Source organism: Pectinophora gossypiella, chromosome 4 (genome assembly GCF_024362695.1).
Source record: "Pectinophora gossypiella chromosome 4, ilPecGoss1.1, whole genome shotgun sequence".
Classification (NCBI taxonomy): Eukaryota; Metazoa; Arthropoda; class Insecta; order Lepidoptera; family Gelechiidae; genus Pectinophora; species Pectinophora gossypiella.
In genome coordinates this window covers 13819712-13836052 of record NC_065407.1, presented here as the reverse complement: position 1 = coordinate 13836052, position 16341 = coordinate 13819712, and the positions used below count along the sequence as shown (strand labels likewise).

General features: G+C 37.9%; 1 protein-coding gene across 1 annotated transcript in view; it reads right to left on the bottom strand.

Moving 5' to 3' along the window:
- LOC126382349 (synaptogenesis protein syg-2-like) overlaps positions 1-16341 on the bottom strand; it is a 336238-nt gene that overhangs the window by 41667 nt on the left and 278230 nt on the right. The window contains exons 5-8 of the mRNA XM_050032158.1: positions 12976-13086; positions 11634-11840; positions 4048-4202; positions 1804-1948 (exon numbers count right to left, since the gene is read on the bottom strand). Coding sequence (XP_049888115.1) covers positions 1804-1948; positions 4048-4202; positions 11634-11840; positions 12976-13086 — 618 coding nt within the window. The remainder of the gene's footprint in view (positions 1-1803; positions 1949-4047; positions 4203-11633; positions 11841-12975; positions 13087-16341) is intronic.

Sequence of the window (16341 nt, the reverse complement as noted above, 5' to 3'; positions counted from 1 at the left end):
CCACCTCACAACCCACACGATAGAAGAAGAAGACGTGATATCAAAAATCTTAGATCCAAATATGAATTTCAAATCGTGATCCAGGATTCGAATGCAGAACAATACGATGTAAGTCACGCTTTCTCCGGATAGGGCTATTTAACCAAACCAAAAAAAAATTTCATACGCCATATTTGGTGGCCACGTTAGTCCACCCAAACCTATAATACCTGGGGCCTTAGCCAAGATGAAAAAAAAACATTGACAGCGATAAAAATATATGAATTTGACAAAATACGTAAGACATGGCTGTATGGGCATAGTTCCCTTTGCCTTACCCTTCGGGGAAAACAAAAAAAAATGAATTTGACATGTCACCTTATGTCAACCTTGATTGTCACAATCGTTTGCAACTTGGCTAAGTACTCTATGACAACCGGTTGCCATACAACCACAAAGTTGAAGTTGGACTTGGCTAAGACGCCGGGAGTAAGTAATCAAATATTTACACCGTATTTCAACCCTGTAACTTCCCAATACCCACAGATAATAGTGTAAGCAAACAATTTAAGCGTGCTACTTTATTTTAGTAATGTGCCGGTATATCACTGCGTACATATATACTTTATCTATTAATACTATCTCAAGGCCGAACAATTTTCTCGAATCGAAGCAGTATTTCCTATGCCCCGTAATATTTTTTCCTGGTTTTTATTGCGGCTCCTAGACAGTATTAGATTTATTTCCCAAGAGACCTACGGAACTTCTCAGCGATAGTTCCACGGTTAGATGTTAAGCTTTGAGATGAGGTCACACTTCAAATCAGTTGCTAGTTTTACTTGGATTAGTTCATCATCTCCCTAGCCGATGTCGTTTTTACCGGAACAGTTATGGCTGTACTTATTATAAGTTTCTGGGCAGTAATGGAAAAGCAATATTTGGCTCATGAATATTTCCGTTACTACACGCATCTTGTACTCTACAGCATTTAAAAGTGACCGGCCATACTGATGTCAGAATGGCCGGTCACTTTTTTATATTTTATTTTTTTTAAATACTTAAGTTGGAAGCAAATATCTGGCAAAAGGCATTAAGCGGCACTAATAAGGAAGCATTTATTGCGCACCATTTCAACTTTACAAACGCCGAGTGACCGACAATTCTGACACTCACGCGTTTTAGTTTTATTTCCTGTTTACCGGTTTGGTTATTAGTTTTTTCAGAAGTCATTTTAATAATCTGAACTTTCAATTTGAAGGGATAACCAATCCAAATACTACAAACAGAGGTTTGCTTAGCAACTTCGCATTTACTTGGATTAGTTATTAGTTGTTGACTCTTCTTCTTGTCTTGTTGTCAAAGATTAGTTGTTGTAGTTAGTTAATTTGAATTTCAATATAATTGGTTATTGCGATTTCTACCTCGTATCCCGGACACTTTAAACAAAAATCTTAGTCTTACCGTGTGCTGCTTTAAAGCGTGAGTGCGAGCGAGACACACATTCTGCGTGCGTTACCCCTTACTAGTTATCGGATTACGGCCATTTAGACTAGAGGTAACATCCAGAGGGGGTGAAGTAAATCTAGCTAGGCGCCCGTTACAAATTGGTGCGGGGAGGAGAGTTACCGTTCTATTCGTAGTATTCGTGTTAGTGAGTAATTGTTACATGAGCCATATCAGGGGCCTTTGGCAGCTCAATAATAACCCTGGTGTCAGGGTTGATGAGGTTGCTAATTCATATCACAATCCACACGATAAAGAGATAGATTTATGCTATGATGATGGTTTGTTTATCTGATCAAATATTTCTAAAATCCAACTTACAATGCAAATTGAGGGACAGTGTAGTCTCAATGACAGAGTTGTCAAGTTTGATGTGTGAGGCTCGACAGGTGATGACGTGGCTATCATGCTCCATCCGCGGAGTCCATCGCAGGATCGATACTGTCTCGTTGCGGTCTTCTGAGTTCTAGAAAACAAATATTATTAATATAGTGGTGGCAGAATAGAATTTCCCACAACTAGGAACTTCAGAAACGGTTAGGGTTGATGAGATTGGTCATTCACCTCACAACCCACACGATAGAAGAAGCCGTAAAAGTAAATATTAAACACTTTCCCAATTGGGGTAATCAGAGGTAACCACAAGATGAACTAAGTACCCACGCGTCACCGAGACTTCTGTTAGATCAACGTGACGAATATTAAAATAATCTATTTAAGGGCTTGCAAGATATTCTATTCTAACTCCTGACCTTTGCCTAGCCAACAGTCCAATTACGCGATAATTGAAAGCATAAGGTATTTTTGTTACACAATATTTTGTGTACCTTTATAATAAATCTTTATTTCGTTTTCTATGTTACTTACATAATCAATCTTATATAATTTACTTACCTGGCTTAGGCTCCCTTACGTTACGTCAGTTTTCATTATTTTGGACTTTATCGCGATGTAACTATTCCTCAAAGTTCAAAGCACACAGAAAAAGCGATGCGATGATTGATTACTTATAATATTACTTATACAGTCATCATTATAAATCTTATGTATGAAAATTTCACGGGGTATCGCTTCCCTAACCTGAAGTTTTGACAGATCCGGATTTTTGCCACTTTGACTGCCTGTCTGAATTTCCAACCCGCGAAGGGAAAACCAGCCCAATACAGGTTAGGTCACATATACCCGTATTCCGAAGACATGCGTTCGAAACGCAATACGGGTTTCTCGGGAATATAGATTTCCTCACGATGTTTTCCTTCACAGCTGCGCACGTGTCTTATCCAAACATGAAAATGGTCGAAACACGAATTCGAAAACAATTTCGTAATTCATTTGTTTACGCCTGGGGTAGATTCGACCCTCACAGTGAGATTGAAGCAATCTTTCAACTGCGCTACTGCTACGGCTTAAGTAAGAATGTTGCCTCATTTGAGCACAACGTGTTATTTACTTGAGATGACCGCATCTTAAGTAAATAACACGCTGTGATCAAATGTGGCAACAAGTTACCTTTTGTTAATTATAGATTTGACTTCTATAATGGGTACCGTTCGTATAGAGGAGCTCGGTGGCGTAGCGGTAAACGCGCTCGGTCTGCGATTGTTGAAGTTAAGCAACTTTCGCAAAGGCCGGTCATAGGATGGGTGACCGCAAAAAAAAAAGTTTTCATCTCGAGCTCCTCCGTGCTTCGGAAGGCACGTTAAGCCGTTGGTCCCGGATGCATTAGCAGTCGTTAATAACCATCAATCCGCACTGGGCCCGCGTGATGGTTTAAAGCCCGTTCTCCCTATCCATCCATAGGGAAGGCCCGTGCCCCAGCAATGGGGATGTTAATGGGCTGATGATGATGAATGGGTACCGTCACACTTGAGAGGCGCTTGAGAGTACTCTCAACCAGTCCGGCTGACATGCGCAACGTGATAAAATTTTGTCACGATCATTTTATTAATTATGTCGTTTTGTCGATTGGTGCTAATATGTGAACCCAAATAAGTCATGTCTTTGTGTCAAAATACGAACAAAATCACGTGGTACGCTTGTTAGGGAGAAAAACAAAGCTATCGATTTCGACAAAAATATTTAATCGATTGATAATTTTATCACGTAGCCCTGTAGTAGGTCGTATACTGTTCGTTTCAAGATATTCGTCGATTTTTTACTATCGAAACGAAATCTATTATAATTTATGTCGTTGTGGATAGACTGTTCTTTCTGCTTGAATATTATTTTCATTTGTGAATAGACTTTTGATATAAATGTAATTATATAAACGTATACACCATTAAATGTGATTATGGTCAAACTATTTACTTTGAGAACGCAGCGTTGAAAAATTCTGTCTCAGATCGTTAATTTTATTACCAAGAATGTTTCATCCATCTATTTAGGTAAACTTTGAATTGGAACTTTAAAAATCAATCAAGACCAACATTTTTTTTACTGTAATGATGGCCTCCTCAAACCTTCTCTACCCTTTTCTATCTTGGCGACGCCATATTGGAGCAGCAATATCGTAGTTCCATCGTCTAAGGGAAGTAAATAAAAAAACCGTTTAAGTGTCCATACCTTTTGTTCTCCAGAAACCTGCAACTGTCGGTCATCGAGCCACCACGTGATAACAGCGGGGGGCCGCGCGCCCACCGCTCGGCACGCCAGCTCAGCCTCTTGTCCCACTGTCAGTGGCTGCTCTCTTGCCAGGATTTCTACCAGCAGTGGTCGTACTGTTAGGAAAAAAACAAAATTACTTACTGATTTCTTAATCAAAAAATCACGAAGAGAAATAACCTTAAACTTTTGACGACAGAATAAAATTAGGATATTTAATTACATCCGAATGTATTTTTTCAAAATGGCGTTGTTTTCACTACAGATAAACGATTCGTCTCCAGTCAACCCATTCGTTCGTTACGAGTATATACTCATGTTTTCTGCTCTTATTTAAAATGTAAAGTTTATGAAGTCATAATAATAATAAAAATAAGAATTTTTTTTTACAAACAAACGAAATCGAACAACGAACACTAATAATTACATTCCATTAATTAATGTCAATTAACAGCATGAAACAGAGCCGTAACAAAATAAATAGTCAATACCTAATTCTTTCTTAAAATAAAAGAATTATATCTATAAATAATAACAAAAGCTTATGGACTCCAGTGGTAGTCGCTAATGCCTTTCCATTAGTGACATTAACAGTTCAAAAAGGTAATGACAAAAATACATCCTTCACTAAAAGCCTGGAACGAAAGGCATCGTGTCGTGTCGTGTGGTAGTTTACTGGCACGATGATGTCACCTTATATGTATAGACATTTTTTTTGTTTTGTTTTCCCCGAAGGGTAAGGCAAAGGGAACTACGCCCATACAGCCATGTCTTACGTATTTTTTTTCTTGATGATTGATGAAATGATGAAAGGTGATAATGATGAAACCTAAGCCCCCACCCTCGGAGTAGAGTCCTACTCCGAACCCCAAACGAATTAACTCAAAAGTCCGTATAAACTTTCGAGTTATGAAGCGGCTTCCTGGCACGAAGCAAAAATAGGCAGATACACTTTGTTCATTGAATACTCCGATATAATAATACTCGCGAATGTCTTCCGACTAACTTAATGCGATCATTAACCACAAAACACCACTTCGTATTAATTGTTTAGATTATTCAATGAAGAAAGCAACTGTCCCGTTCCCGTTTCCCGCCAAAAACTATAAGTATAGACAACTTCGTGACACATTTTTGAGGTTTATTACTCATTTTTCGGTTCCTGACAATCGAAATTATACCTTTTATACAAAGTAACATATTATTTTATTTTATTTGGGATGAAAAACAGTACAAAATCGTTTCATTATAGTCTTAGCACTAAACAATTTAGGTATATGTATAGTCAACAACAACATCCACATATTACTATACAGAATTCTGTGAAGAAGACAATATCATCAAGTTGCACATTAAATAGAACTTAGCAGAGTTCAAAAGAAGAAAAAAGGATCATTGATTAGGTTCAGGTCGCAGGCAGTCTTTGGTGGTAGTTTACTGCTACGATGTTGGCACCTCTTATAAGTATCTAGACACGCGGTAGCGTGTCAAGCCAAGTTCAAAAAACAGAAGTGGCGAGCCGCACCGTGTAATATTACACAAACCATTTGGAGCCACTTTTGACCCCCTCATAAATCAAAAACTATTTTACATAAAGGTATTAAATTTGGCGTAGGTATGTTGAGACTTGCGAGATACATATGTGTTCTATTCATAAGCGTATCTCAAACGGTTATTTAGATATTAATGGCCAAAAATCCTCATTTTTATGATTGACTGGCCTAAGGCTACAATACATTATCTTATGTTATAAGAACGAAATTTTTACTTATAAATACATTTCAGGACTGACCATTGAACTTGGCACCCATTTAGATCTCATTTCTTTTTTGTAGTAGTTTTGTTGGCACGATGACGTCATCTCTTACAAGTAGATAGGTAAAGACAACGTTGTAAAGCATTTTAGGGAATATGAAAAATGCATTAACATTAGTAGGCACCCAAATGGTAGCGAAAATCGAAAATGCGTATAATAGCGAGGTGTAGAAACATTTTTATTTCTCTGAGAGATAAAAGGGTTTATTCTCAACATCTACTTCAAACGCTCAAACTGATTTAATAGCTCATTATGTAGTAGAACTACCATGAATAAAATATAAATCCGACACCTGATATAAACGTGGGAAAAGTATCATCCATTTTCATGAAATCTTCAAGGCTAGAATGAAAATGTATTTACTAGAAGATGGTAGTATGTTTCATGGCGTATATTTTCCATTACAATAAATAAAAGTGCTCGAAAATTATTGTCGATAACGACATATTATTATTATTGTCACAGGTACTGTAACCAAGAACCTGACAGAGGGCAGCAGTAGGTAACTGTCAGTACTATTCAGAAGCGGAGAGCAGGAGTCATAGTACGGCTTTGAAATAGACTACTACGGCCGCCATCTCACTCGTGTCAGAAAAAACGAGTAAAATCTATAAGTATGTATATATTTGAAATGTTGCTTGTTGTTTCTTGGACATACCAAATACGCCCGTACTCCCGGCAAACTAAGCGCAGAATTTTTACTTAGATAATTTCCTTTGCTCTCCCTATAAATAACTCTTCGTTACCTTTCAAAGCGGCGTGTAAATGGAGAATAATTTCCTAAGGCAGTGTAGCGAGACAATGGTGCACAAATAAAAACTAATGGCCGGGCGGGGGTGTGAGTTGACACAGAAGAATGCGGGACCATAAGCCGTCATATTCAAGATAAGCCGACGCAGAAAAGCGCAGTGTGATCTAGGTTAATCGCGAGGATTTACGTGGATTTAGTTTTGCAATAACCGAGAATGAGCGTTTTGTCGCGTAATGCGGACGTTATGAAAGTTTTGCTATTACAGTACTGCGCGAAAGGTATTTTTGAGATGTTCCAAACAACAGCGAGGTGTAATTGTCTTCTTGACTTCGCGAAGTTTACTTTTAGTTTGACACTCCATGGCGGCCTCCGTGGTCCAGTGGTTGAGCGTCGGGCTCACAATCTGGAGGCCCCGGGTTCGAATCTCGGTGGGGACATATCACAAAAATGTGGACATTACAGGCTGTACACCTGATTGTCCCGGTTACTACTTACTGATGTAAGTGGGTAATCGTTACATGAGCCATGTCAGGGGACTTTGGCGGCTCAATAATAACCCTGACACTTGAGGTGGAATACCAACCTCATCAACCCAAACGATAAGAACTGACCAACTGCCTAACTAATAGGATTTCGCCATACAAATCTAAGATGCACTAGTTACAACATTGATCGGTCAACCAATCCGATGAACGGGAAACACCCCCAAAAACAAAACACGATTCGCTAAGTACTTATCGTCCCAAGCATATTATAAAAATCGACGGAGATATTGTAGATATACGAGCTTCTTCTATCGTGTGGGTTGTGAGGTGGAGTACTAACCTCTACAATCCTGGTGTCAGGGTTACTATTGAACCGCCAAAGGCCGCTGACATGGCTCATGTAACGACTACTTACATCAGTAAGTGGTTACCGGGACCAACGGCTTAACGTGCCTTCCGAAGCACGGATCATCTTACTTTCGGACAATCTGGCGATCAGCCAGTAATGGCCTAACCAAACTAGGGACGCAAAGTAATGTTTGTGATATGTCCTCACCGGGAATCGAACCCGGGACCTCCAGATCGTGAGCCCAGCGCTCAACCACTGGACCACGGAAGTCATTGATACACGAACTGTTAGGATTTCGTGTGAAAAGTAGATGCAAGTTGTCTACCGGTTGCTTGTGTCTGGCCACACTATTATGGATTAAGGTCATGAGGTGTATATGCTTGTATCTCCCACAATCCTGGTGTTCATATCTCATAACAGGCACGTAAAAGATGACATAGTGCCTTGTCACCGTTTATAATGTCCTGACGCGGTTAGTTAGACAAATGCCCGAGTATTAGGCAGTACACACACCTGCCGTGAATCGCTAACGAGCTTTGATGTGAAGTATTAAAGTGATAAGTGGAAAACGGGAACCGTCATGCTTACTTTTCAAAAGGGTAAACACCATGGAATAGATATTCCATGGGATCTTAGCTAGAGGTTAAGACATATTATGCTCCCATTGATATATAAGTAGGTAATGTAGATTGGACATGAGCGCTTAAAACGTGGAACGAAATAGCATGCTCTGACTTTCCGTAGTACGCAATTAGGCGACGAACTGGCAACATGTGAATTTGTATAACCCGACCGCGTTACTAATCACCACGTATGTATATACATAATTATATAATTATTATATTCTATTATATTATAGTGTTGGTAAGACCGCATTAACTAACGAAGCATTTACCTTACAACCCACACGAGAGTAAAAAAATATATAAAAGAATAACTATTTTATTATCTGTTTTATTTAAATTTAGTTTAATGTTTTAGACATATACCATAGTTACATTTATACATTAATGGTTATAAGTGGCAATTTAAAAAATATTAATATTACATATTTGAATTAAGCTCTTTTATTTGATACCCAACACAATGGTAGTGCCATTCTAAAAAGAAAATTGTTTTGTTCTCATTGTATGTTCTTTAGAGTTACTCACTTAAAAATAAATAAGAATCAGTCAGATGTTTCGACTTTCATCTCGTAACTCTATTAAATATTAAGTAGTTCTTAAATATATTATACTTTTAGGAATTCAGAGTGGAAAATATTAAAAAAAATAGGTTTCAGTTAGTAACAAAAGAATTTTAATAACAATTAATTAATTTAAAAATACGAAAACAAAAATAACTAACGAACAATACGAAACTACTAGCAAAACAATTCGATATATAAAGAGAAATAAGTAAGACAAATAACGCGCGGCGCAACACGTCCGTTCGGTACGAAGTCGAGTAAGCGAAAGAGGCGGCAGCGCAGAGGGGAATCGTATTTATGCAGACTGGTCACTGACGTCACCGTCCACCGGTACACTGACGGGGAAATTCGCTGATAATACTATTCCACAGACATTAATATAAGGTAAATAGTCGATTTAGTTGTAATGGTAGGTAGGTATATAATCATTTACACGTTGGAAGAACAAACGTTAAGTAACAGCTGGCAAGGAGTACGAGTATAGAAATAAGAAATATTTTTATTGTGGTGTTATTAAAAATACAGTAGTTAATTATAGCATCAACATAAACCTGGTAAAGGCTGCAAATAGTAGACAGGGTAACATTCTTAATTTTTACTCTGTGATAATATACTTATCATACAATAGTTAAACTGATTCCACCTGCTCCTTCCCACCCTCGGACAACGCGAAGCAGGGAAGGGTTCCGTCCATATGTGTTCGACATTATTCTTCTTCGAACCGCTAGATTTGCTTCCACCTTCATTATGCGAACAGCTAAAGAATAACAGTGTTACTACAAAACAAAGACTAAAAAATAAAGTATGTTTAAAATATAATCCGTATACGAAAGAAGTCCCGAAGGCCGCGGCGCTACTGTCGCAGATTCTGCATACAATTATTATGACTTGTCAAGTTAGTTTCACTAAAATCCGCCGACCTCTTTCGTGACGCGAAATACTATTTCAAACCTAGTTTATTTTTAGTTTGTGTTTTGTAGTAACACTGTAAAATTCTATTCCTGCTTCATTGTTTTCCGATACATATAATTTGAGGAGTTTCAAGGTAAGAGTAAATAGACACTATTTGAGTTAATGTGCTCCACCTTTTACCACATCATTTCTTAAGTCTAGCCTGGATCGTGTTCAAACGCAGTCAAATCTTTTAATAATTTTAAAATGCATCTAGGCCTTACGACCATACGCACTTCTGCGTACCCCTACGGGAATACAGGCATGATGTTATGTTAAATTCAAATTTAAAAATATCTTTATTCAGTAGGTAACAAAGGTACACTTTGTTACACCGTCATTTTTTGCATCACTAACGTCTCATCCGCCTAAAACAATTACAGCTTCTAACAACCTGTATAACCGGGGAAAAGAAGCTGCAAGAAAAACCTCGGCACAGGGCCCTAGACGTTATGTAAAAGGACGTTGAAAAAAAGTAATATATATTGTTATCATGTTTAAATTAGACTTCATTGTTGAGATCTTTCGAAACAAATCCACCTTAATAGACATCGCGAAACAGGTAATATTTATACAATAGAGTTGACTCGAGCAAAGACAACAAAGAACTAATTTCTGTATCTATATTCCACCAGCATTATTTGACTAGCTGACATGAGCAAAGCCACAGTTATTCTCTAGTCTTTAATATATTATGCCTCTAGCCTTGCACCCCATTGTTATGAACCTTTCACCTTTCACCTTAATATATGCTCTGAGTTAACCAACCTGTGAGTTATTGTTCAATGAATTAGTAGGCTCACCCGTCAGTCTTCGGAATTTGGACAGGAATTCAGAGCTGATGTACGGGAAACTAACTAACCTACAACATGAAGGTCTTCCGTGACAGGTTGGGATATTACAATTATAGATGCATGGATTGAAACTAATTAGTTAGGAAAAATATTCGGAAACCTTGAAAGAGCAAAATTATTCAAGGGTGTAGGGACCCTAATCTAGTTCCTATACGTTACCTAGATGGCGCACGTATAGCGCATTCGGTTTAAAACGTAAATAATTTGGAATTTTCCTCATTTACCATTGTTTCTGAGGTTTCATTTTATTTGTGCCACAAGAGGTAAAATAATCATGTATTTCTTTAAATTATTTATGATATATACGTTCCCATACAAAAGTATTTACTTAGTTTCTGTGTTTATCAATAATAAATTAATCTTTACAAAACTTTTTTATTATAATAGGTAATAAAAAGAACATTAAATAGGAAGTTGTAAAAAGGAACATAATATAACAACACAACTTATTTTTTGTTGTTTGTTGGTTCTAGAGCTTATTTACCTTAGTTTATCTATGACAATAATAGTAATTTCGATCTCCGAATGGTGAGACTGCACTTACGCCATCTATTCTCGCCGATACTTATATAGAGAGGGTAACAACACCTTTAATGTAAATGATATTAAAAACGAAAATAAAAAAAATCAACACGCCTATGATTATTTGTATCAAAATATGATTTCTAATCTTATTCAGCCTATATATTCGATCCCGCTGCTGAGCAAAGGCATCCATTTAATTTTTCAACTCCTCTCGACTTTGGCCGATCTTCGGCCAATCAAGCAATGCCTCCGATATGCATTAAGGTAAACAAACAGTTTTTACACGGTCTGCCTCGACTTCTATACCTGTCTTGAGGCCACTCTGGATGCATCCGACAAATTATATGTCCGGCTGAGTTCCACTTCGGTTTGAAGTTTAGTTTAATTTAGTTTGTAATAGTTTTTCACTTTAATTTAGTTGTAAATAGAAGGAATCTTACGAACGGCTGCAAACGTCGCTGCTCATGCATAATATTTGTTCACTTAATTTCATTATCACCTTATTTATAACTAAGTAATTACAATTAGGCCAAAGCTCAATATTAACCCTAACACCAGGGCCGATGAGGTAGGTAACATAACCCAGGGTGTAGAATAAAAAAATTGAATTAGAACATTAATACTCACAGTACAATTGAATCTGCACGTTGACTCTTAGAGGTGGAACGAGGAGCGTATTGTCAGCGGTGCAGGTGTATACTGCTTCTAAGTATTGTCTGGTCAGTTTTGGTATCCTCAACTCCAGGAGACTCAGTCTTGATCCATCATCAACTGGTAACAACTGCGAGATGACTTTATCGTTGCGCCACCAGCGAAGACGAGGCATTGGTTTACCTGACAACAAGAATTTTGAAATTTGAAAATGGAAAGGAATTGTGAAGAAAACATGACCGTAAAACTGATAAAAAAAGCAATGATTTGGGTGAATTGTGCCACACTTTTTATTGGACAGACAAAAGTAAGAATTTGTATGTAACTGTGTTCAAAATGTTTTGCTTAGTAAACATCTTTTTATACAAAAAATAATGATTTTGGCAACCGATGAAAAATAAAGAACATAATCAGTACGGTCACGAGCATTAATAATTATGTATACACTTTGGTACCATATCACATTAACTTTTTTGACAAATTGCACTGTAATGCTCACTAAATGTCAAATATGTTTGCGCGACAGAGTCCTAAAGTGTATACATTATATTGCTCATGACTGTACATACCATCCAATAAAATGGGTTTAAACCGTATTTCCCGTTCTGTTTTCCAATAGACGTCAACGAAAGGAAATTCAAAATATATTCCACTTACAGTTCAATAGAGGATGAAGTGGTTCGGATTATAGGTTGAACGGGAAATGTAGAAAAGAATTTCTAAAATAAATCTTGGCCGCAGTCGGATATCAAATGACCAGCGGTTCCAGACAGAGACAAACGCGCGATTGTGCTTTAATTTGAAAAAGTACTCCCGATAAATGTGCTGGTTTTGTTTGCTTTCCTTCAATTAATCGACTCTTCGACGCTAGATTGTTGCACACAAGCGTTTCTCTAAGAATTCTACTTTGGCGAAGGTTTACAAAGAATTGTGTTAGTTTCAGCCACATGTGGATGCATAAGATGAATGTAACGGTAAATATGAATAAAAATATATAGTACCAATTTTACTACAAAAAGAAAAGAAAACAGAAAACAAAAAGAAAAATAAAGATTCATTTACGCGCTACTGTCAGTCCTAACGTAACATAACATAAGCTTACGACTGTATCTCAATTGGATTAGTCAAAGGTACATCCATCGCAAGATGAACTAAGCACCCACACCCGAGCGTTACACTTACTATCAAACTCCATCGCAAAAGAAAAAATAAAATCTTGCACTTCGATGATCAGAAAATACGTGAAAAAGCAGAACAAAAAGAAGAAGACACTACGTTAAAGAAGACGAAAGAATATATTGATGTCTACTAGTTTTACCTCCACTTACAACACAGGTCAACTTTAGACTAGTGTCTTCTATGTATGGACCAGCAACTCCAACTACTTCCTTGTCTTGCTCGTCAAATATCTTCGGCTTTTCTGGTAGTTCTGCAAAAGAAAAAAATAAATTAGCATTTCATCCTTATGTTGTGGATATACCACCAATCCACACTACTTTAAATTTAAACTGTGTGCCGTCGTCTGTTTTTTAATCGTTATAATCTGGGAGTGTTCAAGCTAGAGTGAATAGACATTTGCTAGATAAGCGTGATCCTCCGTAGGCCACATTGTCACTTACCATCAGGTGAGATTGTGTTCAAACGCGAGCCTATATTATTTAAGATTAAGGTCAAGGCACCAACTTATCGTCTATGTGTAAAAAGCTCGTCATGTGGAAGAATATGATAACCTTAATTAAGCTTAGTTTTGCGACATGTTCCGAATTATAAGCAGCTAAAGGAGTTAGTTCATCAGCCTCTATGGTCAGAGCATTTGACTAACGATGTAGAGGTACGGGTTTGATTTCCAATGGGGATGCTGACGAAAATTACCACACTATCCCGTGCTCCAAAGCATAAACTTCTTTCACCCAAAGGTTGTCTGGCAGAAATTGCTGTTTAGCAATAAGGACGCCTATTGTGATTATTTTTTTTATTCGTATGTTTATGTCCTTTGTATATGTCGTTGTGCAATAAAGTATTACTGATTGATTGATTGATTGAAAATTACTTTATCAGACGGTCATATTTGTTAGGTCAGGACATTACAGGCTGAATCACCCGTCTGAAAAAATGAAGTTGATTTCATGCTTCGAAAGGCACGCTATACCTTTGGTCCCAGACTACGAGCCCAAACGCCCAGTGTAGCAGCGTGGTGGAGTATGATCCACACCCCCTAGACCTGCGACCAATGTGTCCAGTAGTGGGACGTATATACGTTACACATACATAAACTCCCATCTATTTTCCACCGGGGTAACCAGTCACTAAGGAAATCCATTTCTTCGATCCTGACACACTTCTCTTGCTTCCTCCAAATTCATCAATCGAATCATACACGCACATTGCCGGTTCAGAGTATATACGCTATAATTGTATTTTTAAAATATTCTTAATTTATTACCTTTACTGCAGAGTTGTAAAATCAAATAACTCGTAAACTACTTATCATCTAGTATAACAAACGTACTACAGCAGAGCTAATTTAACTTTTAAAAATTCTACGCTCGAAGATGGTTATCAAACTCAGGTAATTTTACTAAATACCTCTCTATATTCATGTGGACCTATGGCCCCGGTGTTGGTATGGCCCCCGATAAATTAGGGCCACGCACGACGACTCGCCATAACTGTGTCTACATTAAACTTTTTCCTCGGACCGTATATTGCTAAAATAAAAGGCTTCCGTAGACGTCCCACACAAATTACTTTGGGCCCAAAGCAATCTTATCATCGTAATTGAGATTTTTTTAGATACGACTTCCATTCACTCGGAAGTTTGAAATGGCGGTAAAGGTAAGGGAATGTTTTGATGTAATGCCCACAGTTGACCAAGTTTTGTTGCGAAATGGAAAAATATGGTTACGAAATGGTCTTTAACGCTTTCATTTCGGAGTATCTTTAAGTAATGACGACTTTTCTTTTTGTGGCGTGATTTATAGCATACCTACCTTCTTACTTCCGATGCTTCCGATGGTAATACTACAAATGATTAAAGCTCATTATCCAACGAGTTGTCCGCTGTAGAGTTCTAGTCTCAGTAAGTAAGTAAGTTATGCCATTACTTAGTCCGCCTTGGAAAGTAGGTACGTACTTTATTCTCATCTCTTAACGTAACTCATAATCTCACGACTATATTTATTTATTTATTGGATCACTTGTAACTATGCACATTATAACATTTAGTTAAGACATAATTAAATAAAGTAAAACAGTACTAATGTGTAAACCAATTAAAAGTGAACAAAATATTCATCATATATCCCAAACGGGATAGTCAGAGGCGCATTCATCGCATGATGTATTAAGTACCCACACCTGTGAGACCAACGTAATATGTCATATCGTATAGCCATATAGGTATGCCATATCGTATAACCAACTATGTTAGTGAAAATTGCACGTTAAGATGAATGAATAACTCATCGGTGCAAGTTCGGTACCGGTAATCTAGCTAACGCTCGTCGTTTGAGGAGCAAGCAATGATAAACAGGGTAAGAGAGTCTTAAATAAAAAGATTTTGTCGATTCAAATTCATATCCGCGACTTCTGGTTCGGTGGTAGAGGTAAGTACATAGTAATTTCAATAATATGAAACAATTAAATTCACAAAACACTCGTCTGAAGTGTATCATCCATAACAGGTGGTATTTTAAAAATAGCCGTGTTTAAAACGACAGGTTAAACCTGTTTGTTTTACAGGGGGATATTAAGCTGAAAGAATTATTATGCCAATAAAGTTTGGACTGGCCCAGGGCCAAAACGCAATATGTGGCCAGTCGGAACAAACTAACTTTAGGGTACGTGCCCACTGTCGCAGAGCGGATGAAAGAGAGATCTGTGAGCGCGATATTCTCTATTCTTTCTTCTCTCCCGCTATCCCCTATGCTGTAATTGGTAAATTTCGGTGGGATTTTGCGATTGCTCACGATTGTGGCGAATGCCGCATGAATACCCCCTCCGGTTGATTGAGGGGAGGCCTGTGGCCAGCAGTGGGACGTATATAGGCAGTTTATGTATGTGGCGAATGCCGAGTATGTGTTTGTTTTTCGTCGTTATGTACCTCAGACGGCATCCATTGCCATATCTATCTCATCAGGTACAATTTTAAGACACCGTCTCTAAGGGTAACATTGGGATTCCGATTGAGGTTCGGGTTCGATTCTGTTATGTCCTTTGTTTAGCTAGGACATTGTAGGTTGGATCACCTTGTCCGAAAAAGTAAAATAACTCCGTTTCGAATCAGTTGCGACTACCATACTGGCCTACTAGGTGCTCCTTCACGCTTTGCTTAAAGGACCCCATGTTTTATGAAGGAGGGAACACTTGAGCCGGCAACCCGTTCCACTTTTAATGGTGCAGCAGAGATAGGAGTTGCCGAATTTAACTTAGTAAAATAGCTTACATTTTTACGTAACATATTGTATACATATTTTTGTCTGGCGGCTTTCAGACTTGACCGCATATATAGAGCTGAGGGCTCTCAACTGGTTCAAAATTTATGACCACAGGCCTGAGGGTGCCCAACACAGGTGGGCGTGAAACTCTGCTGATGCCAATATAAAAGCCATGAGCAGTGGGACATCGGGTTTATGAAGCCAGCTTCGTTATTGCTGGTAACTTTAGTGTCCGAGCAGATGACAGA